Source organism: Leuciscus leuciscus (assembly GCF_965113295.1).
Source record: "Leuciscus leuciscus genome assembly, chromosome: 21".
NCBI lineage: Eukaryota > Metazoa > Chordata > Actinopteri > Cypriniformes > Leuciscidae > Leuciscus > Leuciscus leuciscus.
In genome coordinates, this window is record NC_138745.1 from 21,290,978 (window position 1) to 21,318,976 (window position 27,999).

The following is a 27,999-nucleotide window of genomic DNA, read 5'->3' on the forward strand; positions in this document are numbered from 1 at the left end:
ATTGGTTCAACTTTACAAATAATCAGCGAATCACCTACGTTTCGAACCGTTGCATCTGGTCCGTATGGATCACGGATCAACTATGATCCCGGATGCGCTCATCGTGATGTCGATGCTGAAACGATACATTGTGCAGCCCTATTTTTTTCTTTTTTCAATTAATTTATAGCATAGTCTAAATAAATATATTTACACTATTTGTTTTGATAGCCCTTAAGGTTTCTTTGCATGCTCAAAAAGTATTGAGTTGTTCCTCTGAGTGGCTACATGATATATATTGTTAAATATTAATTTTTTCCCCGCCAGCATTTATTTTTTATTATTTTATTTTTATTTTTTTATAGTTGCCAGCCACTGGCAGAATTTCTCATTTTCACAAAGTTTTCATGGCCCTCAGAATATTTGGTTGTATGCATATCTAAATATATGCAATATATAAAAAGAACTTGCTTTTAAACAACAATAAAAAAAACAAAAAATAAAAAAAAACATTTTATTCAAGCTGCATGCATCCTTTTTTATCAACACTTGAATGTGGGTGAGTTCCATAAAATAAGCAACATTTATAGCAAAAAGCTGAGAAAAACACGTTTTTGTCAGACAAGATCTAGATCGAATTCAGAATTATGATCAAAACATAGATGAAGTAGATCGAGTCCATCAACTCCCCTAAAGCTTGCACAGTCCTAGCATATATGTACATATCGCTCGTTTAACATATAACAGTGAAAACACAGAAAGCCAGAAATTTCTGTCAATGACAGGGAAGAGTGGTCTCGCAAATGACAGGAATTTCCAACAATGGTGGGAAAAGTTTATAATGTTTTATTTGTAAAATGTCTTTCGTAAACCAAGAGTGTCGTGGATTAGGTTCAGAAAAGGCCGTTTCACACAATACAGGGCACTTTATATGGGCTATTTGAAAAAAAATGTGTGATCTTATGATGACTTAAAAATGAAGGGTGATCATCAAGAGTGAAGAATATCATAATTATTATTTTCCCCCATACAGTGAATGAATGGCTACTGAAATAGAGCCAGCATGCGGACCAGCCCAAGAACACTACGTGGAGGAGAATGAAGAGAAATGCTCATGGATAAGTACAGAATGAAGACTGACATGTGTCCTGCCAGATAAAGTCATGGCATTGTAAAGAAAAAAAACAAACCCCCAGCAAGAAGAGACTTTGCACTGTTGGCAAAGCGATCCAATTTCATACATCCAATCAAAGCTAGTGACATACAGTTATAACTACACAAATGTTTTGATACCTTTTTTTGGGAAAAGCACTATATATAAAAAAAATAACATTTATTTCATAGGCTCTTCACAAATGGAACTGAATGTTTTTAGCCTTTGTACATATGGACAACTTGCTACCAATCTTGGAAAAAGGGACATTGAACCACCCTACCAATACAAAAACATCCTTGAAACAACTGCATTCTCAATCTTTATTCTCGTTCACGCTGTGGAGAGGAGGGAGAGGCAGCCTTGCAAGTTTATTGTCAAGACAAAAAACATCATAAAGAAGACTGTGGGGTGATGTTGTCTGTGAAAAAAAAAAAAAAAAAGTGTCTTGGCCTTGTAAATATAATTATTCATGCTGAAAATGAATATGTAAAGATACAAATAAACATTTAAAAAAAGTAATATCAGAGGGAAAATAAATGGGGGAAAAAAGTCGAATATTTTACGCTTGGCGCACTTTCTGGAGCAGAGCTGATGCCTTTTTTCTGTTTCATTGTTTACAATGGTCATACACTGTGTTTGAGTAATGTTATTGGCCCAATAAATGTGTTTGGAAAGTTCATTTCTGTGAATATTTTTCAATGTCTTCACTTTGGTAATTTCTTTTACATAAGCATTAGATAACTTAAAAAAAAAATACATTTAATCAGTGTCTAGTGTGAAGCTGTTTAAAGGTGATTTGTTTTATTTTTGACTGGAATCAGCTGATTTAAAATACCATTTCTGAATCTCATTTTTGTCTGCGAGATGATTTCTAATGAATGTTTAATGAGGCTGATGCCGGTTCGAGGAACACTGCAGTGTTGATTTGCTGTGGACTTCGCTGCCGTCAGCGAGTGAAAGCCACATTGATCCTCCCCACACCACCTTTTGGTTTAATTATATCTCAATCAATGAAGCATACCTCTTGTTTTAACCCTGGTGTGAAGAAAAACACAGCCTGTGATTCTAGTATTTTATCTTGGTACCTCACAGATGGCTAATAAAAAGATAACGAGAGGCAGAAAGTTCCAACAGCAAGCACTCATGGTTATTGTGGCCATTTTTCTATCAGGCCTGCAGAGGAAGAAACAGAATTGAACCTTTTGATAGATAAATACTCCGTGTTTTACTTCTGACAAATAATCACCCCCGGCCTCAAACGCCTCCCATAGAGTAAATCTCAGTGGAGCACACTCACTTTTCCTCTCTGTGATACCTGCTCCTGCTAAGGACTATAAATATCCCAAAACTGAAAAGGAGGCACTCAGACGTTGAAAGGATATTAATGATATTACATTAATAAAGCAATGAAAAGGTATCTGGCTCTCAGGGAATTTAAGTGCAGCAGCTGCAGCATGAAATGATGTAAGACTTTTATTAAAAGTCCACGGAGACAAAGATGTCCAGATGTTCGAATGCGTAATAAATGTGCTCAGTGCTATGGCCAGACGGCAGAACAAACATCTATTCCGAGTCTCGACCCATAACAATCATTTTGAATGTCAACAACGGTCATCTTAAGAAACTTTAGACCTTGCGTAATTTGACAGCCTACAAGAAACCAGTTTGAACGGGATTTTCTTTTGGTCCCCTTTTGGCCGTGGTAGGTTGAATCACACAAAACCTGTCAATAGCACATCCAAGTCACATTAAAATCCTTTTCAATATTTTATGAGATGTTGACTTTGCCTCCCAATTCGTATTACTTTAATGTGAAAAAATTGTAATGCAAAATTCAAAAAATTGTAATGCAAAACATTTATATGATAAAATAATACATTAGCATTTTGAACTGCCTTTTTATGTATATAATTATATGAAAATCCTTCCATTATTTATATTGCAATATAGTACAATTATATTACAGTAATGAGAATCTAAAGTAAATGTAGGCCTAATAATTACCAATGGGATTCGAATAATAATAATAAAATAATAATGCCGTAATGAGAGTGTGTGGGAACATTGTCACATTTCAAAACAGGCTTAATTAACTTCACGCAAATGTAATTTATTTTTTCCAATCTTTTTTTAGTTTTTGAGTTAAATGTGACCTGAACGCGTTTATGAGATTTTCACCCAGTAAGTATGTTTTTCTTCTGTAATTCAGTCATGATTTTCTTCCTCTGACTCTTGGTGTTTTGTGTGCTCCCTTTCCTTTCCTTTCTTTTTGTTTTTATCTCATCCTAAAAGACATCCAGATTCTCATTGTGATTCCCACAGCCTGCAGGTGACTGGTAAACTCTTTGAAATGTGTCAGTCTTTGAGAGAATGTGCTCTCTCTCATGGTTGCCATTCAGCTTCACCTGAAGACAAACGTTGCTAGTCATCCCTGCTTTGTAATCCAATGAAAACAAGTTTTAGGGTCAAGAAAGTCACAGCCATTCCCCCTCATAAATATGTAAAAGTGTTGCCTGACAATTTCATTTTGGTACTATCCACCTTATTCCTGACAACCTTACTGCATTTTGAATTATGGGTGGCACTTCCGGTTTGGGGAACATCCATTCAAAAAGGCTGAAACGAATAATTTCAAATCATAAGGTTGCCCTACAAATAAAGCTGATCCGTCAGTTTGACTGGATGAGCTGTCAATTTTCCTTCATGATTTACTTTCAGACATCATGAGAATAACGTTATACTTGATATTTTAACGTGACATGTTGTAACAAGAATATCTATGGCAAGAGGTCTTTTTAGTCACTGCATTCTTTTCCTCATGATTCTTTTCTTTTTTTCCTTTGCAATCCGCTGTAAAAGTATGAAAAAGGACAACATATACTGCACATTTGTGGTCTGTTCTCCCAAATGTATTTTACGATATATTTCATTAATAATTCACTGGAATGCACGAAGAATCTCTCGTTATTCTCCTCAAATCCTCACGTCTCTTTCCAGGTTTGTTTTCACAGGTAAATGCAATTTATAATCTGTCAAAATGACAGAAATCACTTTGAAATAGTATCACGTAATGCTGAAGTTAATGAACATTTTTGATGAAGGCAACATAAGTTACATAATACAGATATACATTACTACAGTGATATTTAACCCGTCCGTTATTGCCATAGAAAGACTCGCACTTTTGGGGTTATTTGGTCTGTTTAGAAATACCTTGTTGATGCTTTTACACTTTTAAATTTCCTTTTAATGTTCGATGGTTGAAGGGTGAGTAGATTAATGTCATCTCATTGTGACACTTTTTTTTTAAGTATTGCATTCATAGAGCAAGTCTTTTCACTGAATGTTTACAGCTTAATGGAAGTTACACCCATAATTCGCACAAAGCATCATGGGGCGTAGGAATAAGGTGGATAGCATTAGAGTAACTGCAAAAGTTTGGCTCTAAAGAGCTTCATGGGCATTTCTTTGCCTCTCTTGCTAATGGTCAAGAAAGTTCAAACAGATTGTTTCCGTGGCCCCTGCCCTTTATTCAGTTGTTAAATCTCTTTTCATCTAACAGTGGCGATCTGTAAGGGAATTTTCCCAGGAAGGCAGATATCTCTTCCTGATATCTTTAAAAAAGTTTTGATTATTAACATTGTGGTGTAACCTTTCCTGTCACCAACCCAACATATCAAGAATTTGTCTACAGCAGGGGTCGGCAACCTATGGCACATTGGCACGCAGAGGGATAATCAACAGCTGTGACAATAGCTAAAGATGTGTACTTCATTTTAAAAAAAGTCCCTCAAACTTGCATACGGACGTACATTTTGAGGCAAGCCTGTTTTATTGAGATAGGTGCTATAAATACTATAAAAGTGTGAGAATTCAGATTCAACCAATCGTTCGCAAAACTAGAGGTGCACGCTTCTGTGATTATCCCTCCACATCCCATATGGTTGCCGACCACTGGTTTACAGCCTATAATCAACAAGAAAACACCTTTTGGCATAACTTTAGTAACTGTATCCTCTGCTTGTTCTTTATCTTTAAAACTAATTTATGCATATTATAACATTGGTTGTCATTTTTATTATTATTATTCCACCTTCTGCATTAAAGGGTTAGTTTACCCAAAAATAAAAACGATGTTATTAATTACTACAATCTGAGAGATTTCGGTCCCTCCATAGACAGATACGCAACTAGCACTTTGACACTTCATTAAGTTCAGATCGTACTACTAACCCATATGAATATAATTTTATGAAGAAATTATTTTTTTATAAGATGAACAGATTGAATTTAGGCTTTTATTCATCAGTTGTGGTAAACAGAAACTCAAGCATGTTCACTTGATGTCAGAGAATCAATGAGTTTCATTCTCGTGTTACGCAGCACGTTTGAGCTTCTGCAATGAGGTTTGTTCTCGTGTTACGCAGCACGTTTGAGCTTCTGCAATGAGGTTTGTTCTCGTGTTACGCAGCACGTTTGAGCTTCTGCAATGAGGTTTGTTCTCGTGTTACGCAGCACGTTTGAGCTTCTGCAATGAGGTTTGTTCACGTGTTACGCAGCACGTTTGAGCTTCTGCAATGAGGTTTGTTCTCGTGTTACGCAGCACGTTTGAGCTTCTGCAATGAGGTTTGTTCTCGTGTTACGCAGCACGTTTGAGCTTCTGCAATGAGGTTTGTTCACGTGTTACGCAGCACGTTTGAGCTTCTGCAATGAGGTTTGTTCTCGTGTTACACGGCACGTTTGAGCTTCTGCAATGAGGTTTGTTCTCGTGTTACGCAGCACGTTTGAGCTTCTGCAATGAGGTTTGTTCTCGTGTTACACGGCACGTTTGAGCTTCTGCAATGAGGTTTGTTCTCGTGTTACGCAGCACGTTTGAGCTTCTGCAATGAGGTTTGTTCTCGTGTTACACGGCACGTTTGAGCTTCTGCAATGAGGTTTGTTCTCGTGTTACGCAGCACGTTTGAGCTTCCGCAAGAACCAATGAGGTTTGTTCTCGTGTTACGCAGCACGTTTGAGCTTCCGCAAGAACCAATGAGTTTTTTTCTCGTGTTACACAGCACGTTTGAGCTTCTGCAATGAGGTTTGTTCTCGTGTTACGCAGCACGTTTGAGCTTCCGCAAGAACCAATGAGGTTTGTTCTCGTGTTAAGCAGCACGTTTGAGCTTCTGCAATGAGGTTTGTTCTCGTGTTACGCAGCACGTTTGAGCTTCCGCAAGAACCAATGAGGTTTGTTCTCGTGTTACGCGGCACGTTTGAGCTTCTGCAATGAGGTTTGTTCACGTGTTACACAGCACGTTTGAGCTTCTGCAATGAGGTTTGTTCTCGTGTTACGCAGCACGTTTGAGCTTCTGCAATGAGGTTTGTTCTCGTGTTACACGGCACGTTTGAGCTTCTGCAATGAGGTTTGTTCTCGTGTTACGCAGCACGTTTGAGCTTCCGCAAGAACCAATGAGGTTTGTTCTCGTGTTACGCAGCACGTTTGAGCTTCCGCAAGAACCAATGAGTTTTTTTCTCGTGTTACACAGCACGTTTGAGCTTCTGCAATGAGGTTTGTTCTCGTGTTACGCAGCACGTTTGAGCTTCTGCAATGAGGTTTGTTCTCGTGTTACGCAGCACGTTTGAGCTTCTGCAATGAGGTTTGTTCTCGTGTTACACGGCACGTTTGAGCTTCTGCAATGAGGTTTGTTCTCGTGTTACGCAGCACGTTTGAGCTTCCGCAAGAACCAATGAGGTTTGTTCTCGTGTTACGCAGCACGTTTGAGCTTCTGCAATGAGGTTTGTTCTCGTGTTACGCAGCACGTTTGAGCTTCTGCAATGAGGTTTGTTCACGTGTTACGCAGCACGTTTGAGCTTCTGCAATGAGGTTTGTTCTCGTGTTACACGGCACGTTTGAGCTTCTGCAATGAGGTTTGTTCTCGTGTTACGCAGCACGTTTGAGCTTCTGCAATGAGGTTTGTTCTCGTGTTACACGGCACGTTTGAGCTTCTGCAATGAGGTTTGTTCTCGTGTTACGCAGCACGTTTGAGCTTCTGCAATGAGGTTTGTTCTCGTGTTACACGGCACGTTTGAGCTTCTGCAATGAGGTTTGTTCTCGTGTTACGCAGCACGTTTGAGCTTCCGCAAGAACCAATGAGGTTTGTTCTCGTGTTACGCAGCACGTTTGAGCTTCCGCAAGAACCAATGAGTTTTTTTCTCGTGTTACACAGCACGTTTGAGCTTCTGCAATGAGGTTTGTTCTCGTGTTACGCAGCACGTTTGAGCTTCTGCAATGAGGTTTGTTCTCGTGTTACGCAGCACGTTTGAGCTTCTGCAATGAGGTTTGTTCTCGTGTTACACGGCACGTTTGAGCTTCTGCAATGAGGTTTGTTCTCGTGTTACGCAGCACGTTTGAGCTTCCGCAAGAACCAATGAGGTTTGTTCTCGTGTTAAGCAGCACGTTTGAGCTTCTGCAATGAGGTTTGTTCTCGTGTTACGCAGCACGTTTGAGCTTCCGCAAGAACCAATGAGGTTTGTTCTCGTGTTACGCGGCACGTTTGAGCTTCTGCAATGAGGTTTGTTCACGTGTTACACAGCACGTTTGAGCTTCTGCAATGAGGTTTGTTCTCGTGTTACGCAGCACATTTAAGCTTCCGCAAAAATCAATCAGGTTTGTTCTCGTGTTACGCAGCACGTTTGAGCTTCCGCAAGAACCAATGAGGTTTGTTCTCGTGTTACGCAGCACGTTTGAGCTTCCGCAAGAACCAATGAGGTTTGTTCTCGTGTTACGCAGCACGTTTGAGCTTCTGCAATGAGGTTTGTTCTCGTGTTACGCAGCACGTTTGAGCTTCTGCAATGAGGTTTGTTCTCGTGTTACGCAGCACGTTTGAGCTTCTGCAATGAGGTTTGTTTTCGTGTTACACGGCACATTTGAGCTTCTGCAATGAGGTTTGTTCTCGTATTACGCAGCACGTTTGAGCTTCCGCAAGAACCAATGAGGTTTGTTCTCGTGTTACGCAGCACGTTTGAGCTTCCGCAAGAACCAATGAGGTTTGTTCTCGTGTTACACAGCACGTTTGAGCTTCTGCAATGAGGTTTGTTCTCGTGTTACGCGGCATGTTTGAGCTTCTGCAATGAGGTTTGTTCTCGTGTTACGCAGCACGTTTGAGCTTCTGCAATGAGGTTTGTTCTCGTGTTACACAGCACGTTTGAGCTTCTGCAATGAGGTTTGTTCTCGTGTTACACGGCACGTTTGAGCTTCTGCAATGAGGTTTGTTCTCGTGTTACGCAGCACGTTTGAGCTTCCGCAAGAACCAATGAGGTTTGTTCTCGTGTTACGCAGCACGTTTGAGCTTCTGCAATGAGGATTGTTCTCGTGTTACGCAGCACGTTTGAGCTGCCGCAAGAACCAATGAGGTTTGTTCTCGTGTTACGCAGCACGTTTGAGCTTCCGCAAGAACCAATGAGGTTTGTTCTCGTGTTACGCAGCACGTTTGAGCTTCCGCAAGAACCAATGAGGTTTGTTCACGTGTTACACAGCACGTTTGAGCTTCTGCAATGAGGTTTGTTCACGTGTTACACAGCACGTTTGAGCTTCTGCAATGAGGTTTGTTCACGTGTTACGCAGCACGTTTGAGCTTCTGCAATGAGGTTTGTTCTCGTGTTACGCAGCACTTTTGAGCTTCTGCAATGAGGTTTGTTCTCGTGTTACGCAGCACGTTTGAGCTTCTGCAATGAGGTTTGTTCTTGTGTTACACGGCACGTTTGAGCTTCTGCAATGAGGTTTGTTCGCGTGTTACGCAGCACGTTTGAGCTTCCGCAAGAACCAATGAGGTTTGTTCTCGTGTTACGCAGCACGTTTGAGCTTCCGCAAGAACCAATGAGGTTTGTTCTCGTGTTACACAGCACGTTTGAGCTTCTGCAATGAGGTTTGTTCTCGTGTTACGCGGCACGTTTGAGCTTCTGCAATGAGGTTTGTTCTCGTGTTACGCAGCACGTTTGAGCTTCTGCAATGAGGTTTGTTCTCGTGTTACACGGCACGTTTGAGCTTCTGCAATGAGGTTTGTTCTCGTGTTACGCAGCACGTTTGAGCTTCCGCAAGAACCAATGAGGTTTGTTCTCGTGTTACGCAGCACGTTTGAGCTTCCGCAAGAACCAATGAGTTTTTTTCTCGTGTTACACAGCACGTTTGAGCTTCTGCAATGAGGTTTGTTCTCGTGTTACGCAGCACGTTTGAGCTTCTGCAATGAGGTTTGTTCTCGTGTTACGCAGCACGTTTGAGCTTCTGCAATGAGGTTTGTTCTCGTGTTACACGGCACGTTTGAGCTTCTGCAATGAGGTTTGTTCTCGTGTTACGCAGCACGTTTGAGCTTCCGCAAGAACCAATGAGGTTTGTTCTCGTGTTACGCAGCACGTTTGAGCTTCTGCAATGAGGTATGTTCTCGTGTTACGCAGCACGTTTGAGCTTCCGCAAGAACCAATGAGGTTTGTTCTCGTGTTACGCGGCACGTTTGAGCTTCTGCAATGAGGTTTGTTCACGTGTTACACAGCACGTTTGAGCTTCTGCAATGAGGTTTGTTCTCGTGTTACGCAGCACATTTAAGCTTCCGCAAAAATCAATCAGGTTTGTTCTCGTGTTACGCAGCACGTTTGAGCTTCCGCAAGAACCAATGAGGTTTGTTCTCGTGTTACGCAGCACGTTTGAGCTTCCGCAAGAACCAATGAGGTTTGTTCTCGTGTTACGCATCACGTTTGAGCTTCTGCAATGAGGTTTGTTCTCGTGTTACGCAGCACGTTTGAGCTTCTGCAATGAGGTTTGTTTTCGTGTTACACGGCACATTTGAGCTTCTGCAATGAGGTTTGTTCTCGTATTACGCAGCACGTTTGAGCTTCCGCAAGAACCAATGAGGTTTGTTCTCGTGTTACGCAGCACGTTTGAGCTTCCGCAAGAACCAATGAGGTTTGTTCTCGTGTTACACAGCACGTTTGAGCTTCTGCAATGAGGTTTGTTCTCGTGTTACGCGGCATGTTTGAGCTTCTGCAATGAGGTTTGTTCTCGTGTTACGCAGCACGTTTGAGCTTCTGCAATGAGGTTTGTTCTCGTGTTACACAGCACGTTTGAGCTTCTGCAATGAGGTTTGTTCTCGTGTTACACGGCACGTTTGAGCTTCTGCAATGAGGTTTGTTCTCGTGTTACGCAGCACGTTTGAGCTTCCGCAAGAACCAATGAGGTTTGTTCTCGTGTTACGCAGCACGTTTGAGCTTCTGCAATGAGGATTGTTCTCGTGTTACGCAGCACGTTTGAGCTGCCGCAAGAACCAATGAGGTTTGTTCTCGTGTTACGCAGCACGTTTGAGCTTCCGCAAGAACCAATGAGGTTTGTTCTCGTGTTACGCAGCACGTTTGAGCTTCCGCAAGAACCAATGAGGTTTGTTCACGTGTTACACAGCACGTTTGAGCTTCTGCAATGAGGTTTGTTCACGTGTTACACAGCACGTTTGAGCTTCTGCAATGAGGTTTGTTCACGTGTTACGCAGCACGTTTGAGCTTCTGCAATGAGGTTTGTTCTCGTGTTACGCAGCACTTTTGAGCTTCTGCAATGAGGTTTGTTCTCGTGTTACGCAGCACGTTTGAGCTTCTGCAATGAGGTTTGTTCGCGTGTTACACGGCACGTTTGAGCTTCTGCAATGAGGTTTGTTCACGTGTTACGCAGCACGTTTGAGCTTCTGCAATGAGGTTTGTTCTCGTGTTACGCAGCACGTTTGAGCTTCCGCAAGAACCAATGAGGTTTGTTCTCGTGTTACGCAGCACGTTTGAGCTTCTGCGATGAGGTTTGTTCTCGTGTTACGCGGCACGTTTGAGCTTCTGCAATGAGGTTTGTTCACGTGTTACACAGCACGTTTGAGCTTCTGCAATGAGGTTTGTTCTCGTGTTACGCAGCACGTTTAAGCTTCCGCAAGAACCAATGAGGTTTGTTCTCGTGTTACGCAGCACGTTTGAGCTTCCGCAAGAACCAATGAGGTTTGTTCTCGTGTTACGCAGCACGTTTGAGCTTCCGCAAGAACCAATGAGGTTTGTTCTCGTGTTACGCAGCACGTTTGAGCTTCTGTAATGAGGTTTGTTCTCGTGTTACTCAGCAAGTTTGAGCTTCTGCAATGAGGTTTGTTCTCGTGTTATGCAGCACGTTTGAGCTTCTGCAATGAGGTTTGTTTTCGTGTTACACGGCACGTTTGAGCTTCTGCAATGAGGTTTGTTCTCGTGTTACGCAGCACGTTTGAGCTTCCGCAAGAACCAATGAGGTTTGTTCTCGTGTTACGCAGCACGTTTGAGCTTCGCAAGAACCAATGAGGTTTGTTCTCGTGTTACACAGCACGTTTGAGCTTCTGCAATGAGGTTTGTTCTCGTGTTACGCAGCACGTTTGAGCTTCTGCAATGAGGTTTGTTCTCGTGTTACACAGCACGTTTGAGCTTGTGCAATGAGGTTTGTTCGCGTGTTACACGGCACGTTTGAGCTTCTGCAATGAGGTTTGTTCTCGTGTTACGCAGCACGTTTGAGCTTCCGCAAGAACCAATGAGGTTTGTTCTCGTGTTACGCAGCACGTTTGAGCTTCTGCAATGAGGTTTGTTCTCGTGTTACGCAGCACGTTTGAGCTTCCGCAAGAACCAATGAGGTTTGTTCTCGTGTTACGCAGCACGTTTGAGCTTCCGCAAGAACCAATGAGGTTTGTTCTCGTGTTACGCAGCACGTTTGAGCTTCCGCAAGAACCAATGAGGTTTGTTCTCGTGTTACGCAGCACGTTTGAGCTTCTGCAATGAGGTTTGTTCTAGTGTTACGCAGCACGTTTGAGCTTCTGCAATGAGGTTTGTTCTCGTGTTACGCAGCACGTTTGAGCTTCTGCAATGAGGTTTGTTCTCGTGTTACACGGCACGTTTGAGCTTCTGCAATGAGGTTTGTTCTCGTGTTACGCAGCACGTTTGAGCTTCCGCAAGAACCAATGAGGTTTGTTCTCGTGTTACGCAGCACGTTTGAGCTTCTGCAATGAGGTCTGTTCTTGTGTTACGCAGCACGTTTGAGCTTCTGCAATGAGGTTTGTTCTTGTGTTACGCGGCACGTTTGAGCTTCTGCAATGAGGTTTGTTCTCGTGTTACATGGCACGTTTGAGCTTCTGCAATGAGGTTTGTTCTCGTGTTACGCAGCACGTTTGAGCTTCTGCAATGAGGTTTGTTCTCGTGTTACACGGCACGTTTGAGCTTCTGCAATGAGGTTTGTTCTCGTGTTACGCAGCACGTTTGAGCTTCAGCAATGAGATTTGTTCTCGCCTGCCAAGCAGGTTCGTTTGAGCTTCTGTTTATGTTCGCTGATCGATGTTTATATTTGAATTAAAGCCTAAATGTAATCTGTTCATCATGTAAAGTGATCATGTCTCTTCAAAAAATCTGGACTAAACCGCTCAATTCATATGGATCAGTTTTACAATCTCTTTATGAACTTATTGAAGTGTCAAAGTGTCAGTTGCGTAGCCGTATTTGGAGGGACAGAAAGCTCTCAGATTTCATCAGAAAGATCTTAATTTTTGCACTGAAGATGAACGAAAGTCATCGAAAGAAACATAAGGGTAAGTAATTAATAACAGAAATTTTATTTTTGGGTGAACTATCCCTTTTAGCCACAAGCAGGCTTGATGACACACTAATGTGATACTGAAAGCTAATTGGTTTGATAGGTTACACCTAACAATGAATTTATTTATTTTTTATTTTTTTTGGTCATTGAATCTAGGACTGGAACGACGCATTGACGTAATCGATTGTTTTTGAGCATGACAACCCCATTCTATAACCGAACTGACACCTGCGCATTTTCAGGACTTACAACCACATGCTCGACAAACCCGCGCTGAATGAACGGAACCGCACTAGACTAGTTGTCTGCCACAGTACCACATCATATAATGTGAGAGCCACACTGAACTGTTTAATCATGACGGGTTTAGTTTACTCACGGAGATGGAGAAATGATTTGTATTCATCCGCAGACCCACCAAAGCTGCAGTGGCTATGAGCTGTGTTGCTCAAACGTACTTTCTGCACTCGGTTACTAATTTAAATTCCTTGTTGGTTGTTTAAAATATCTGATGGATGAACTAACTCCTCGATTGGACTTGTTTATTTAATAACACGCTGTCAATTGTGATAAAACTTCCAGATATTATGGACATGGACATTTTTTTATACTGTCGCTGAAAAGTTCTGAATATGTGCAGGCTCCCATTAAGTGGCACTGCCATACTAGCCATTATCATGACATCTGCTCTAGAGTTTTGTTTTTGTTAAACATAAAAGGGGATTAGGGAAGAACAAAACATGCGTAATCGACGTAATCAATTCGCATCGTTCTAATATCCGTTCTGATTGGTCAATTTACTAATCAGAGGATCCTTCATGCAGTGATTAATTCCTCGGCTACTGTGCATAAAAAAAAAAAAAAACATCTTTATGCATGAACCGCCACTGCTTTAAAACCAATCTACAGGCGTTTCACAGTTGAACTAAAATATGCATGGTGATGCTATACTGTGTTATTAGTGTGGTCTGTCTCTGTTGTCCTATTCTTATTCTCCCTTCTTTTTTATTAGCCAACAGATGGAATGCTCCTGCCTGCCAGTATATGTTGAAGAAACCTTTCACAAGAGCATGGCTGCAAATTGTTCTCTCCAGTCCGCTGGGATTTTATTTTCACAGCCCAGCAGAGCTCACAATGTATGCTCTCCTGTTTATCTCCTCAACGTATAGAAAAAACAAGATGCCCGTCGGGCTGCATTTCAGAGTTTCTCCTTTCATTTTGGCTTCCTCTGACACTCTCCCCCCTCTCTCCACCCACTTACATCCCTCTGTTTTGTGCGTCTCATTATTTTACCCAGACTGCACCACTCTAGCCAAATCAGTCCACACAAAATATGATTATTTGGAGATGTAGTCCTCTTTAGGCTGATTATAGTTGCAAACTTAATTCCCAAGCATTACATATGAGTGCTTTGTCCATATTCTGGAGATCATTACTCATCGTAGTCCTCGTCGAAGCTGCAATGTCTCTCCAAGAGTGACACAAATCACTTGGAAAGATGCAGCATTAGTCATGAGTTTGAGAAAATGAGATGCAGCTAAATGTAAAGGAGGTCAGTGGTGAGAGAATTATCAGAGTTTCACATCTATGCCAGAATGTACTGTGCCAGTGCCCCTTAAAACATCAAATACTCAGCCTCTAACAAGTTGGCAACCTGGATTAATGAGTGTGGTGCAGATGCTATTATTCTCTACCTCTCTGACCATTTCAGCGCACACAGGCTGAATGATAATATTTTATCCCTCTCTCTTTAAATCCAATTAGCTGAAAGAAAGTGCTTTGTGGCACCACAGTGCATCAATTATTCATTCCAGTTTTTACACCAGATCCATGCGGGTTCCTGCACATATTAAACAGGGGGAAAGTCGCAGCCCTGCCAGATGTGCTGATCCTGGTCATATTCATCTGGAGCCTCTCTAAAGAAACGCAGCCCCAACACGTCAGCTCACCACACGCAGACATTAACATCTACTGCCCAAGAAACGCTGGATCCATAATGCTTACTGGCAGCATAGAGCACACATCAGAACCATACTACAGTGTTTGACAAGAGAGTGTGATCTGAATCAAAAGAGGTTATGCAGTCTATTTCACCTCTAGTTCAAATTTGCTACTTCAAATTTTCAAAAAGGGCTGTGCTGGTCAGTGCTGGGTCATTCCTGACATGCAGCACTTTCTGAACTCTGTAACGGTTACAAAATTAATATACTTACGTGTTACAGTAATTTAAAGGGTACGTTTGGAGAATTTCAACCAGCTTTGTATTTTTACAATGTTGATAGTATAAGTGTACTTTTCTCCATGTTAACTGTACCTTAGGGGTGTGCCATATCATACCGTCCACGATTACACCGGTATACATTTTACATAATAAAAAAAAGTGTCATATCGCGATATCAATGATATAGTGACGCATTTACGTTTTCTAGCGCGCACATCAACACCTGTCAGAGTAAGAGCAGGATGACAGCCTCCGAATACGATTTAGTACCTAAAAAAGGGAGCTACTTCAATAGTATGGAAGTGGTTTGGTTACAAGAGGTCAGACCTCCAACAAAGCACAATATTTTGCAAAATATGCAAGAAAACTGTTACCGCTAAAGGTGGAAACACAACAAACTTGTTTCACTACTTGAAGCAAAAACACACCGTCGAGTACAACCAGGCTATGAAGGTACACAATGAAGAGATACTAGTACAGGGATCGAATTTCGGCACGAGATTGCGGGTATTGCGCATAATTTTAATTATTCCTGCAGGTCTCCCTTTATAATGCGGGAAATTCCCATGCAAACATTGATTCACTTTAGCATGTAGATTGTATGAGTAGCCTAAATGAATCCACACAGATTCTAAAATCAAATCAATCATTTTAAAACTTTCTCAGAGAAGAAATTTCACAAACCGCGTGAGTGTTCAGCGGTGTAGCGTCCTCCTCTCTCTCTCAAAATGGGTTGCACAAGGCAAGCGTCAAGCGCGCTGCAGGCGGCGATACTAGACTCTCCCATTTCAGGAGTCGGGACATGACGGAACTGTCACTTCAACGTTGTGGATCGAGTGGCCCATGGTGGCGGTGGGATTATGGTATGTGCAGGCATTTGTTATGGACAATGAACACAGGTGCATTTTATTGATGGCATTTTGAATGCACAGAGATACCGTGACGAGATCCTGAGGCCCATTGTTGTGTCATTCATCCAAGACCATCACCTCATGTTGCAGCATGATAATGCACGGCCCCATGTTGCAAGGATCTATACACAATTCCTGGAAGCTGAAAACCTCCCAGTTCTTTCATGGCCAGCATACTCACCGGACATGTCATCCATTGAGCATGTTTGGGATGCTCTGGATAGACGTATACGACAGCGTGTTCCAGGTCCTGCCAATATCCAGCAACTTCACACAGCCATTGAAGAAGAGTGAATCAACATTCCACAGGCCACAATCAACAACCTGATCAACTCTATGCGAAGGAGATGTGTTGCACTGCGTTAGGCAAATGGTGGTCACACCAGATACTGACTGGTTTTCGGACCCCAACCAGCCTATTTATTGTGGCCAGCCTAAGGCACACCTGTGCAATAATCATGCTGTCTAATCAGCCACACCTGTGAGGTGGATGGATTATCTCAGCAAAGGAGAAGTGCTCACTAACACAGATTTAGACAGATTTGTGAATAATATTTGAGAGAAATAGGCCTTTTGTGTACATAGAAAAAGTCTTAGATCTTTGAGTTCAGCTCATGAAAAATGGGGGCAAAAACAAAAGTGTTGCGTTTATAATTATGTTCAGTGTATTTGTCAGATAAAGTCCGCCAGATGAATTCAAACAATGGCAAGAAAGTAAACAGAAAGGTAAAGGGCAAAATTTGGCTAAAATTGTTCAGTCAGACAAAACATTTGCAAGAGAATGCAAAGTTTGAGGAATACAAAAGCTTTCGGATTAAAGAGGTCATGAATTGAGAAATCAAATTTTCCTTGATCTTTTGGCATGTAAGAGGTCATTGTACAATTAAAACATCCTGTAATTTTCAGAACCCAAAACTTCCACTCCAAAAACAGCTTTTATTGAAACCAAGCTCTGAAAACGACTCTTCGAATTGTCACATTATGACGTATTAGAACAATGAAAGACCGCCTCTGCAGAATCAAATCAATGCCTACTTCTACAGCACTGTGTCTTTTGCCTCGCCCACTGGTGCGTTAGTCAGAAGAGAAGAGAGATACAGGATCACTGGACTAAAAATAACATTACCTTCCAAAGGATCAATGCTAAGATAGGCCTAGTGGTTATTTATTTTTCAACTATGTGTATGTCTCAGTAGAGCCTTATTCTTTGGTAAAAGACATATTTTTGCGCAGGATTTGCAAACAGACTTTTACTGTAAGATATGGACCCGACAGTAATGCCACAACATGTAAGTAACTGTGTTAATTCTAATGCCAAATTTGTGATCAGTGATTACTGATATGTAATGATTTGTGTACAGTCAGACGTTCTTTGTCTCAAACCCGTTTATTGCCGTTTATGCATCAGTAAATCAAACCAGTGTCTAAATGGTCAACTTCACATTGTTTCTCTTAGTAGCATGAAAAATATTCTGTTGTTTAAACTGTGATTAAATTAAATAGCCTACAGAAAGCCTACAGAAAGCTATTAAATAGCCCCCTCTTTATAATCGCTGGAACTGTCAATCACACAACACTAGTTTAATAGAGACTGAATTCTGGACTCTTGCCAAAAGTCCCATTATACTGAATGACGCCATCTACACTGCACAATGAATTCTCTTATTTACATTGTGTTTGCACTGTTAGCTATAAATCATTCGAGTTGCAATGATGAGGTCACTGTATTCATGCGCTCAACAGACATGATGTTATCAGCTACAATAATGCCCATCGCTGCAATCATTTTACTGACTTTGAATCTCGGATCTTTTAATTTCGTTCATCAAAATGAGTGAATCTTTTATCAAGTCATTTTGTTCATTTCAGCAGAATCTACTTAATGTTACATGTTAATAGCCAAATTCCCTAACACATCAACTTGCACGACATTGATCACATTTAGAGTAAAAAAACAAAAAAATTAAAACGCAATGCAAGACCAAGGCCAAATTATGACAAACAGAAATGATGTCGGTACCGAATACAGAATTGATTAGTTAATCTCCCGAGTCTTTGGGTTCGAGTCGTTCGTTCATCACGTGACAGCCCCATAGGCTGAAGCTATGCATTCTGTACCGGATACAGAAATTATTAGTTTACCTCTCGAGTCTTCGGGTTTGAATTGTTAGTTCTTTTGTCACGTTACTGTATGTTGTTATTATATGTACTAGGTATCTTTGCTTTATCAAAGTGATTTTTTCCCCATCACATGGATACACGGTGTGGTAACACACGGTTACCACATTCAATGTTATAGAAAAGAACCATCATGACAGAAATGTATATTTATAAATTCTAAGAAATAAAACAGCTAGAATTTGAGACCAGAAATGCATCATGTTAACTGTAAGAGTTAAAAACTGACTATGTGCTTGTTTGTAAGGAAGTTTGGGAATGATTAACTAATTTCTGTATCCAATACAGCTGTTGTCATGTGACAAAGGAGTGAACGACTCAAGAGTCAGACCTCGAACACTCGGGAGGTGAAATAATCATTTTTCTTTTGGGTACAGACAGCATGGCCTCTATGGGGCTGTCACAGGATGAACGAACGACTCAGACCCGAACCCGAAGACTCGAAAGGTGAACTAATCATTTTTGTTTCCTGTATAAAATCTATAGGATGTTGTGCATGCGCGGTCAGCACAAAAGTATCAATGTTCCCAAGTCATATTAAAGATTCGTTCACAATCGACCCATCACTGGTTCAAATCAGACGGCTAAAATCAGGGTAGAAAATGGCCTTTTATTTCTAAATTATGACCATTTTTGATTAATCATACCAACATTATAAGTGCACCTCAGGAAACATAATTAAATAAAAAAATGTATAAAAACAATTGCAGTTCATGATGCAAAAGCAATGAAATATATATTTTTCTGTCCTATGTCCCTTTAGGGGCTCCGTACAAAAGATTATCAGGATGGAAAATGTAATTGAAAACTTGGGGCTAAAACTATACACTGAATCATTTTGATAAGAGAGAAAAAAATGAAGAAAATGAAAAATATAAATGCAGCTTTACATTCGTTCATAATCAGGAGACAAGGCAGCGCGTCCACTGAAACTAAAGTTAATTATAATATGCAGACATGCATTATTGTGATCAATTATCAAGGTAAGTAATATCCTAAGTAATATGATTTCTTTAAAAATAGATTTAATCTGATAAATTAAGACAAATGATATGAAATATGTGAAATGAAAATGTACTGTGCAATGGAATGAGTGAAAATCTGTAAATTACACGTATTGTAAGAAATATAAAATGTATGTTTGCAGTAGTACAGTATAAAAGCCACAGGAATATCACAGACCACAGATGGACTGGCAGCATGACAGTTATAAAGTGAATTCCACAGCACTCAAAAAGAAAGTGTCTTCAGAATCCACTAGCATCGCTTTTAAGATGAATGTGCCCCCAGGAAATGGGCAACCTTTGCCCAGACAGACAAATGAAAAAGTTCTAATGCAGAGGGAGGGTGGTGGAAACATGTCACTTTTGCCTAATTAGGTTTTCACTCCTGCCAACTGCCCCACTTCTAGTCTCACTGGGAAGTTCATAGTAGACTACAAGGTAAGAGCTCAGATCCCTCACCTGGATTTCACACTACAGGAAAATTTGTATTTACAATTTAGGTGGTCACCACATTCATTGATGTCTCTAATCTTAGCAGCACAACATGCACGTGACTAAATGAATCTGGGATAAAAGTGAAGAGTCTCTGAGCAATCGATAAATTTGTTTCCACATACAGAAAGACATTTGTTTTCCTGTAGTAAACTAATCAAAAGCTATTTTGACATTTCCCAGGTCTGGATTCTGGAACATGATTCAAGTCTATCCTGTGATTCACACACTGCAGATTGAAATGTCATTGTGCCCATGAACATGAGGATTAACCTCCATCTGATGGTGCACTATATTGTGTGTGTGTGTGTGTGTGTGTGTGTGGCTTTAGATTAAAAAGGAACAACCCATAAATAAACATGACATGAGTAAGATTGCTACATGCACATTTCTGAGCATGATACTGCTTTTATACAAGTTCAGTACAGTTGAGTATATACTATTTTCTTACATTATTTGGCCAGTTAATTCTTTTTTTTCGCGCACTCTGTTGCATTGGGTCCCGTGGGAGTGCAGGTCTCTACATCCATCGACTGAACAGCATTTTCTCAACATGTTTCCGTGTTGTTGTTGCCCAGCAACAATGTTGTCTGGGGTTGGGCAAAAGGAGGGACGGATGGGCAGTGTTCAAAATGCTTTTGTTCTTTATATTATTTTTTATTTATTTACTCATTGTTTAATGTTTTCAACTAAAAGAAAACCTTAAGATATAACGTAAGCTTGTATTGCCTAATCGTATGTTCAGAAATGGTGACAAAAACTTAAATTTAGAACTTTCTTGTTAAACATCATTTAAATTATATGAATATTCTATTTTTATGAGCCTAAATATTCAAATACAATATTTTCGAAAAATTACCATCCCTATAGTGTACACCACAAGTTTTTTAAAGCTTATCTTATATATAAATAAAAAGTGCTCACAAATGGCTGTTGAGATAGTATTCTCTAACGATAAAAGTAGCGTCCTGGACGTAGAAACAGTATTCCTTGCGCCACGACTTGACTTAAGCAGATAGCAGCTTCAATTGGCCAAAAGCCGCCAATTGAATTTACATTGGAAGAGGTCGTCTGACTGACATGCAAAGTGATCAATAACAGTTGGTTTTGTTCAATGTCATGTTTAGGGATGGGAAAATGTCGCTACATTAACAGACCGGCATACAATCACACGTCATTCATTCAAGATTGGCATAAGTTAAAACAAAGAGCAGTGCAACAATCTACATTAAAACACTTAAGAAATTAGTTGTAGATGTCTGTAAAATTTGTTTTGAGAATTTTAATTCATCTTAAACAAATAATCATTTGTGCCCTTCCATTTCAATCAGATGCTCCCAGTATACAGTACATCTGTTTGGAGCACGTCTCTTCACTTTTTAGTGCCTATAAGCAATTCCAGCTATCAGAATATAATTATTATTTGGCCAGCTACAATGTCAGAGTGGCTTTATTTTCCCGCATATGCTGCCTGCAGATATTTCATTTTCAGTGAGGTACTTCACCTGTATCTACAATCTTCCAGTATAGATTTGAAAGAACATACAACAAATTCTTTACTAAGAAATATACAAACATCTCTTATGTTCAGTGTGTGGGTGTTCGTGGCCGTGACCTCTAATGCTCAGACTAGCTAAACAGTGACCTCCTGGTCACAATGGTCAGCCTCTTCTGTCACACTGACTAACATTATTAAACTACACCAGTTAACATGTCCTAAAGCATTTATTAATCTTGGTTAAAGGGTTAATTCACCCAAAATGAAGATTGTCATCATTTACCCTCAAGTCCACAAAACTACCACTGACAGTCCACAAAACTACCAGTTTGACATTTAAATAAGTTCATAAAGAGATTGTAAAACTAATCCAGATGTTTTGAGCAGTTTAGTCCAATTTATCTGAAGATACATATTTGCTTTATATGATAAACAGATTTAATTAAGCCTTTTATTCACATGTAAACATTGATCAGTGAACATAAACAGAAGCTCAACCAAACCTGCTTGACAAACCTCATTGGTTCTTGTGGAAGCTCAAATGTGCTGCGGAACACGAGAATGAATCTCATTGGATGTCGCACATCAAGCAAGCATGATTGAGCGTCCGTTTACCACAACTGATGTGTGTGTTGCGTTCACACCATGTCGTAATTACCGTGAAAAAATCTCCATATGCTTTTGAATCGCTCTTGGTGTGCTTTGATGTCATACACCAATCGGTCTGCACAACGACGCTTCAAATCCAACACACCATAAATCTGCAGTGGTCAGGTGGTACATCAGCCACGTGGTACAGCTCTCAGAAAATTACGAGTTTACATGTTGGAATTACAAGTTCTGCAAGCACGTGAATGCTTTTAACAGTACAGTTTTACAGTTTTTACAGAATTGTTATCGTAATTATGACATGCAGTGAATGCACCTTTTGTGAATAAAAGCCTAAATTAAATCTGTTCACCATATAAAGGGATCGTGTCTCTTCAGAAAATTTGGACTAAACCGCTCGATTCATATGGATTCGTTTTATAATCTCTATTTGAAGTGTCAAAGTGGTAGTTGCATAGACTGTCAATGGAGGGACTGAAATCTCTCAGATTTCATGAAAATACCGTCATTTGTGTTCCGAAGAAGAACGAAAGTACGGGTTTGAAATTATATGAAAGTGAGTAAATTATGACAATTTTTATTTTTGGATGAACCCTTTAAATGTTATTTTTCAACATTGACTAATTCATCATTAATCAAAAGTTGTACAGATGGTGGACAACCAGAATGCCTATTACCGCCGCGCCAGCTGCCGCGGCGAAATCACCGCGGCAAAAATAAACCAGCCGCATTTCAAAGTCGTTCCCGAAATGACCGCCAGGTGGCGCAAAGGGACATTGTGCAAAACAGCAGCAATTGCCGTATTTTAAAATGTAAGTGGGTTAAATATAAAACCCTAAGCCTAATAGGCATATTTTTCATATATATATATATAGGCCTATTAGACTACAACAGAATAGAACCAAAGATAGAATCAATTTTAGAACTGAAAAAATAGAATCAAAAGTTAAAAATAGAGACGATATTAGGAGCAATGACGCTGAATATTTTTACTATTCTATTGAGGAATTAGATAAATGAAGAGCTCTCGTGAGCGATACAATTGCATAGTAATTTATAGTGATTTTCAAAAGCAGTCCTTAAAAAAAAAAAATACATGGAGTAGTTAGGCATAATTTTTGAGAGATTACGCGGAACGCGTTTTAGTTAAGATCCTGGTTTCAATGCCCTTAATGTATATAGGCTAGGCTACTGCTTAAAAAAATGTCACAACGCGTTTTGAGATTGTTTTGAATTAAACATTGAAGTTCAAAATGTAGTCTTATGCCACACCAGGCCGAGTGGCGTTACGCATTGTTCAAAAATAAGGTTTTATTCTGGCATGTTGAATTGGCGTTAGAATTTTGTTTTAGATTTATTAGATTTAGATTTTAGATTTCGTTAGATTTATTTTTCTCATAACAGCTAAAATAACTTAATATATGCCTTGTCTTAATATGACCTACTTAGGCCTAATATAGGCAATAGGCATATAATAGCCTATATAATAAATTAGCAAAACTTGGCCACTAAATATTTAATTTTCAGTTATTTTAATTATCACAATTAAAGTTTTCATTTTATTCAATTGAACAAGCGCAACAATCAGCATTTAATCAAATATTCTAAAAGATGTATTATTAATAATAATGTTATTTCAACATAATATTTCGTTTTTTCGACATAATATGTGCGTGCAACAGTATTTGTAAATCCGGTGATGCGTGCAAAATTTTTATCAATAAACTAGTGTTTTCTGACAGTGTCGACTGCAAAGATGAAGTTGACGATCGCCATATTTGTAGTGAACGCACCTAGAGAGAAATGCACATAAAGACATAATCAGAGAGTAGCCTTTTTCTTTTCGTTTTGAATTATTTCGTTTGAAGACATTTCAAGCTTTGTGTATTTAATGTATTTATCATGTCTGTGTGAGGCATACGCTGAGTTTCGTTAAGTTAGGAGGATGAGATGCGCTCCAGCTGACGTGCAATGCAAGTGACCGCGCGGGCGCCTCCATGATTAGTGTCTGTTATATTTGCTTCTCTTACTTATTAAATCCAGCAATTGGTTGATGAAAAATTGATTAAAATTAAGATACAATTTATAGAAAACGCAATTCACTTTAAAGAAAGGTTTTCTACAAAACAAAACTTAATGAAGTGGTCAAAATCATGTCTGACCCACTCCATATCCATCTCTCGATATAATGCATCCTATCTTACTCGTGCTGTTCACTTTTCATATTCAACATAGATGGAAAAAAAATAACATTATAGTATTTTAACAAATATGATACTAAATGAGATTATTTAATGTCTACAACAGTATAATAGGCCTATAGACTCTATTTGTACAAATTGCTGCACATTAATTTAATTAAATGAAACCTTGTAACGAATTCACACTGTAGGGTAGATTGTGTACAGTTGAGACACCTTAAATAACTTGCGTTCGCAGCAAGCACAAGTTGTGATTTTTGCTGTGCACTTGCATATTAGTGTCAGCTGGGAAGGAAATATAGAGACCAGACCTCTTGGAACTTTAATTGAATACATAGCGTTGGTAAAGCATACTGAAATTACATCCCTACAAATGTATTGGGCCCTACTGAAAATAAATGTATCGAATTTAAGCAAAGTAGCCTAAATGTTAAGACTGTAAGCACTTTGCTTTTTTACGTAGCCTATAAAGGATTCTTATAGCCGACTTTGTGTTAATATAATTTGTAGAGAATTTTTTTTAACTCAAACATTAACACTGAAATAAATGAAACTAAATTATTGTAAATTTTTTGGCACACCACGACGAGTGGCGCTATGCATTGTTCTAAAGCCAGGTTTTATTAGTGTTCGACAAACGCGGCGGCGCGTTCATTTGAATGAAGAGCGCTTCTCGCTCGTGTGAGCGAACACACACTGGAACGTTAGGCCATGTCGCAACGAGTGAATCGTGGCAGAGTGGTTGAACTTACGTTACGATCATTTAGATGACACGGGTTCGAATCCCGAACTAACTTGGACTACTGATATTTGTATATTAGCCTATTAATGCATTGTATAGTCTATTTGTCTAGTTCTAAAACATAGTTTTTTGCTTATAGCCTATTTACAAAATAAAATCACCATGCATTTCCATTTTACACTAAGGAACAAATATTATACAATGACTTTACTTCTGTAGCCTATAATAATTCCAATCGTAATTTCAAAAGCAGTTCTGTTAAAAAAAAAATTATATAGGCCTATATAATTATGTATATATGACGTTTAAACGACAAACAATAAAATCAGAACCAGTATTCTGTTGCGTTCATGGTTCCAGTGGCAGTAATGCATCCACGGCTTTTCAAAATGTCACAAAGCGTTTTGAGATTGTTTTGAATGAAATATTGAAGTTAATAATTAAGTGTTTTGGCACACCACGACGAGTGGCAAACTCTTTGTTTTGTTTTGCAAACTCAGCTAGCCTGTGGGGGGTTTGGAGAAGGCAATAGTTGCTTTATCGTGGGGGTGCAGGACAGAGGTGTTAATGTTCCGTCTTTCATATGGAGAGTGTCGGAGCCAGCCTGATGCAGGCAAAGGCAAAATTCTTTTAAGGATTAATCTCAAAATCTCCAAAAGTCCATATGTAGGCCCTATATCTTATTAAATTATAAATATTGTAGTTTTATTGATTGTATTTAAAGGTTTTCCACACACAATTTCAATTTAGCAGATACAGAGCTCTTTAATTCGCGACCCACCTCGTTTTATTGTAAGGTGAATTCAGCAAGGCATGTTGTATCTTTGAAGGAACAAAAGCTATTTGTTACAGTTTTTTTCTTTCGTGATTTGTGTGGATGACACACAGCGACATATACAGTATTATCAGCTGTATGGTGGTTTTTTACGATGAAATGCTTCATTTCGAGAAAGACCCGCGCGCGCAGTGAGGGAGACCAAACTTACTAAAAAAATATCCAGCGCGAGAGAGGCAAAAAAACCCGCCTGTTCTTAATTTATGTTGCTTTAAATGTTGCAAGAATAAGATTCTGTGTTTCTTATTTTGCATCACAAAGGGAATAAACTCTATCGATGCAACCCTGTTTAAATAAATAAACTGTCCCGACACTTTATTCGTACCTTGAAATGTGCGATGGGTTTTCAAACTTAATTAATTTTCTTTTTCTTTTACATTTTCATTGTTTATTTTTTAATTGAAAGCTATACTGTATTGAAAGTATTTTTCTGATTTGTTCGATCTGTTTTGAAAAATGTCTTCCGTTGCTATGGCCGGGTATTACTGTCAGTCATCTCAATCTCGTGAATGATTCACACACACAACAAAAATAATTTAGCAGATTAAAGACGAGCTTCATCATCTTCATTTTCTGGTGCGATCGGCTGACGGTCTTCCTTCATCAGATGTGTCGTCTTTGCAGCGGCTCAACTGGAATGTAGCAAATTTATGTTGTAATGTACAATTGATAATTAAACAAGATGATTGACTTTAATAAACAGATGCATATTTAAGCATCAAGAACGGAAAAACATAAACACTGTCGGCTACACTGAGATTCGATCTCAGATCGTTTGAAGCTCCGAGAGGCTATTGTTAATGCATTGACCACATAGCTATCGCCTGAATAGCCTAGGTCTACTATTTTCTCTGTTTTAAAAGTTTGTTATATTCTTTTTATTTTTTTAACATTGGCAATTTACTGAAAAAAAACAATATAGTGTAGCAATATTTTAGAACTATCAAATCTCTCTGCATTAATAATAAAAAAGTAGCCCATGTTTGTTCGGGATTTGAAACCGTGTCATCTGAATTATTGAAACGTAAGTTATAGCCTCGGCCACAAATTTGTTTTGTTTTATTTTGTTTGAAATGTATGTTTACATATTTTGCTTTCGTTAATGTTAACCAATTCTGTTGTAGCATAATAGGCCTATATTTTTTCCCTAAAAGTTGTTTTATTCTCTGCTTTGTTTGTTTATATTTTTACATATTCAATCAGTCTCATTTTTGTTCAAATAATGAAAAAAGTTTTGTTTTTTTTACAAGATCTAGCGCCATTTTTTTTTTTTTTTTTTTTTTTTTTTTTTTAAATAAACAGATAGGAAACTTACCTTTTAAAATGCCGCAGTTGCTGCTGTTTTGCCCTGTCACTTGCGCCACCCGGTATAGCCTAGTCATTTCGCGAATGACTTTGAAATTCGACTGGTTTATTTTTGCTGCGGCAGTAGGCTAATAGGCATTGTGGTTGATTATTTATTAAAGAATTCAATTGATAATCATAACAACATGTAAGCCTATTTAATTCTGAATATAACAAAGAATGCTTAAACCGACTCACATCGGTTAGTAACTGCGAGTCCTGAAAATGTTTTAATTTTACGGTAAGTTATTTTAATTTATTTCACTGTTATGTTTCAGTTAATAAATCTACAAACACATTAAAATAACATGAAGTAAATGACAAGTAACCTATTGACATAGCCTTTCTAAATGATAGAAAAACTGGGCACACAATGTTAACGTGTGTCTACTTTGTTTAAATGTAATGAATTTGAATTCGTTTAACCACAATATTTATCTTGAATTTATCTGTGACCTCAGCTCAGATTACTGCCGCGGCAGATTACGTCATAAAGAGAATAAACTGACACTTTTCAAAGTCTGTGATTACAGCGCCACTCAGCGGTAAAAGGCAGCAAATACACATCCCAATTTTGCCGCCGCGGGAACGGCGGCGGTAAAAGTCTCATTCTGGTTGTCCACCATCTGTATCTGTTCATATTATTTAAATGGACCTCAGCTGACATGAGCTAACAATGAACAATTGTACTTATTAACTGTTAACCATGATTAATAAATAATTCATTAACATTATCAATGTAGCAGTACAATTGTTTAACAATTGAGATCTTTTTGTAAAGCTACCATAGCACCAAATCAAAATAACTTTGAAATCGGCTGAGCTTATTTTAAACGCGCTATAAAATATGAACCTTGTAATAACACATGGGCTGCCTAACATTGTGGCTTACTGAGCCGTATATTTATGCTGCTTACAGTTGTTCTTTACACACTTCCTCTTTTAGTTCTGGCCCCCCCGCCAAGAACTTTTGTTCACACTTTAAAAATGCAGAAATGTAAATGCTTATTTATGACCTTGATCTTTAAAAAAAAAGAAAGTACTATACTACTATACTGTACTATAATAAACAAATAAGATTCACATCTAGCGACAGTAGCTCTCTTGCAGATGGTTGCTTAGTAACAGCAGAGTAACAAGAGCAAAAGCAAGAGGTACACATAGCTGACTAGCACAAGCCTTGAGACAAGAAATGTTCATTTACATATCTATCTGTTTTTTTTTTAAACA

The 27,999-nt window shown here is 39.1% G+C and overlaps 1 protein-coding gene and 1 long non-coding RNA gene across 3 annotated transcripts in view; one reads left to right on the forward strand and one right to left on the reverse strand.

Moving 5' to 3' along the window:
- ca10a (carbonic anhydrase Xa) overlaps positions 1–1,812 on the forward strand; it is a 194,363-nt gene extending 192,551 nt beyond the window's left edge. For both annotated transcript variants that reach the window (XM_082151070.1, XM_082151069.1), the window contains one exon: positions 1,013–1,812. In XM_082151070.1, coding sequence (XP_082007196.1) covers positions 1,013–1,035 — 23 coding nt within the window. In that variant the 3' untranslated portion in view covers positions 1,036–1,812. The remainder of the gene's footprint in view (positions 1–1,012) is intronic.
- Positions 1–27,999, reverse strand: part of LOC309484729 — a 318,851-nt gene that overhangs the window by 187,950 nt on the left and 102,902 nt on the right. The gene's annotated exons all lie outside the window — the stretch shown is intronic.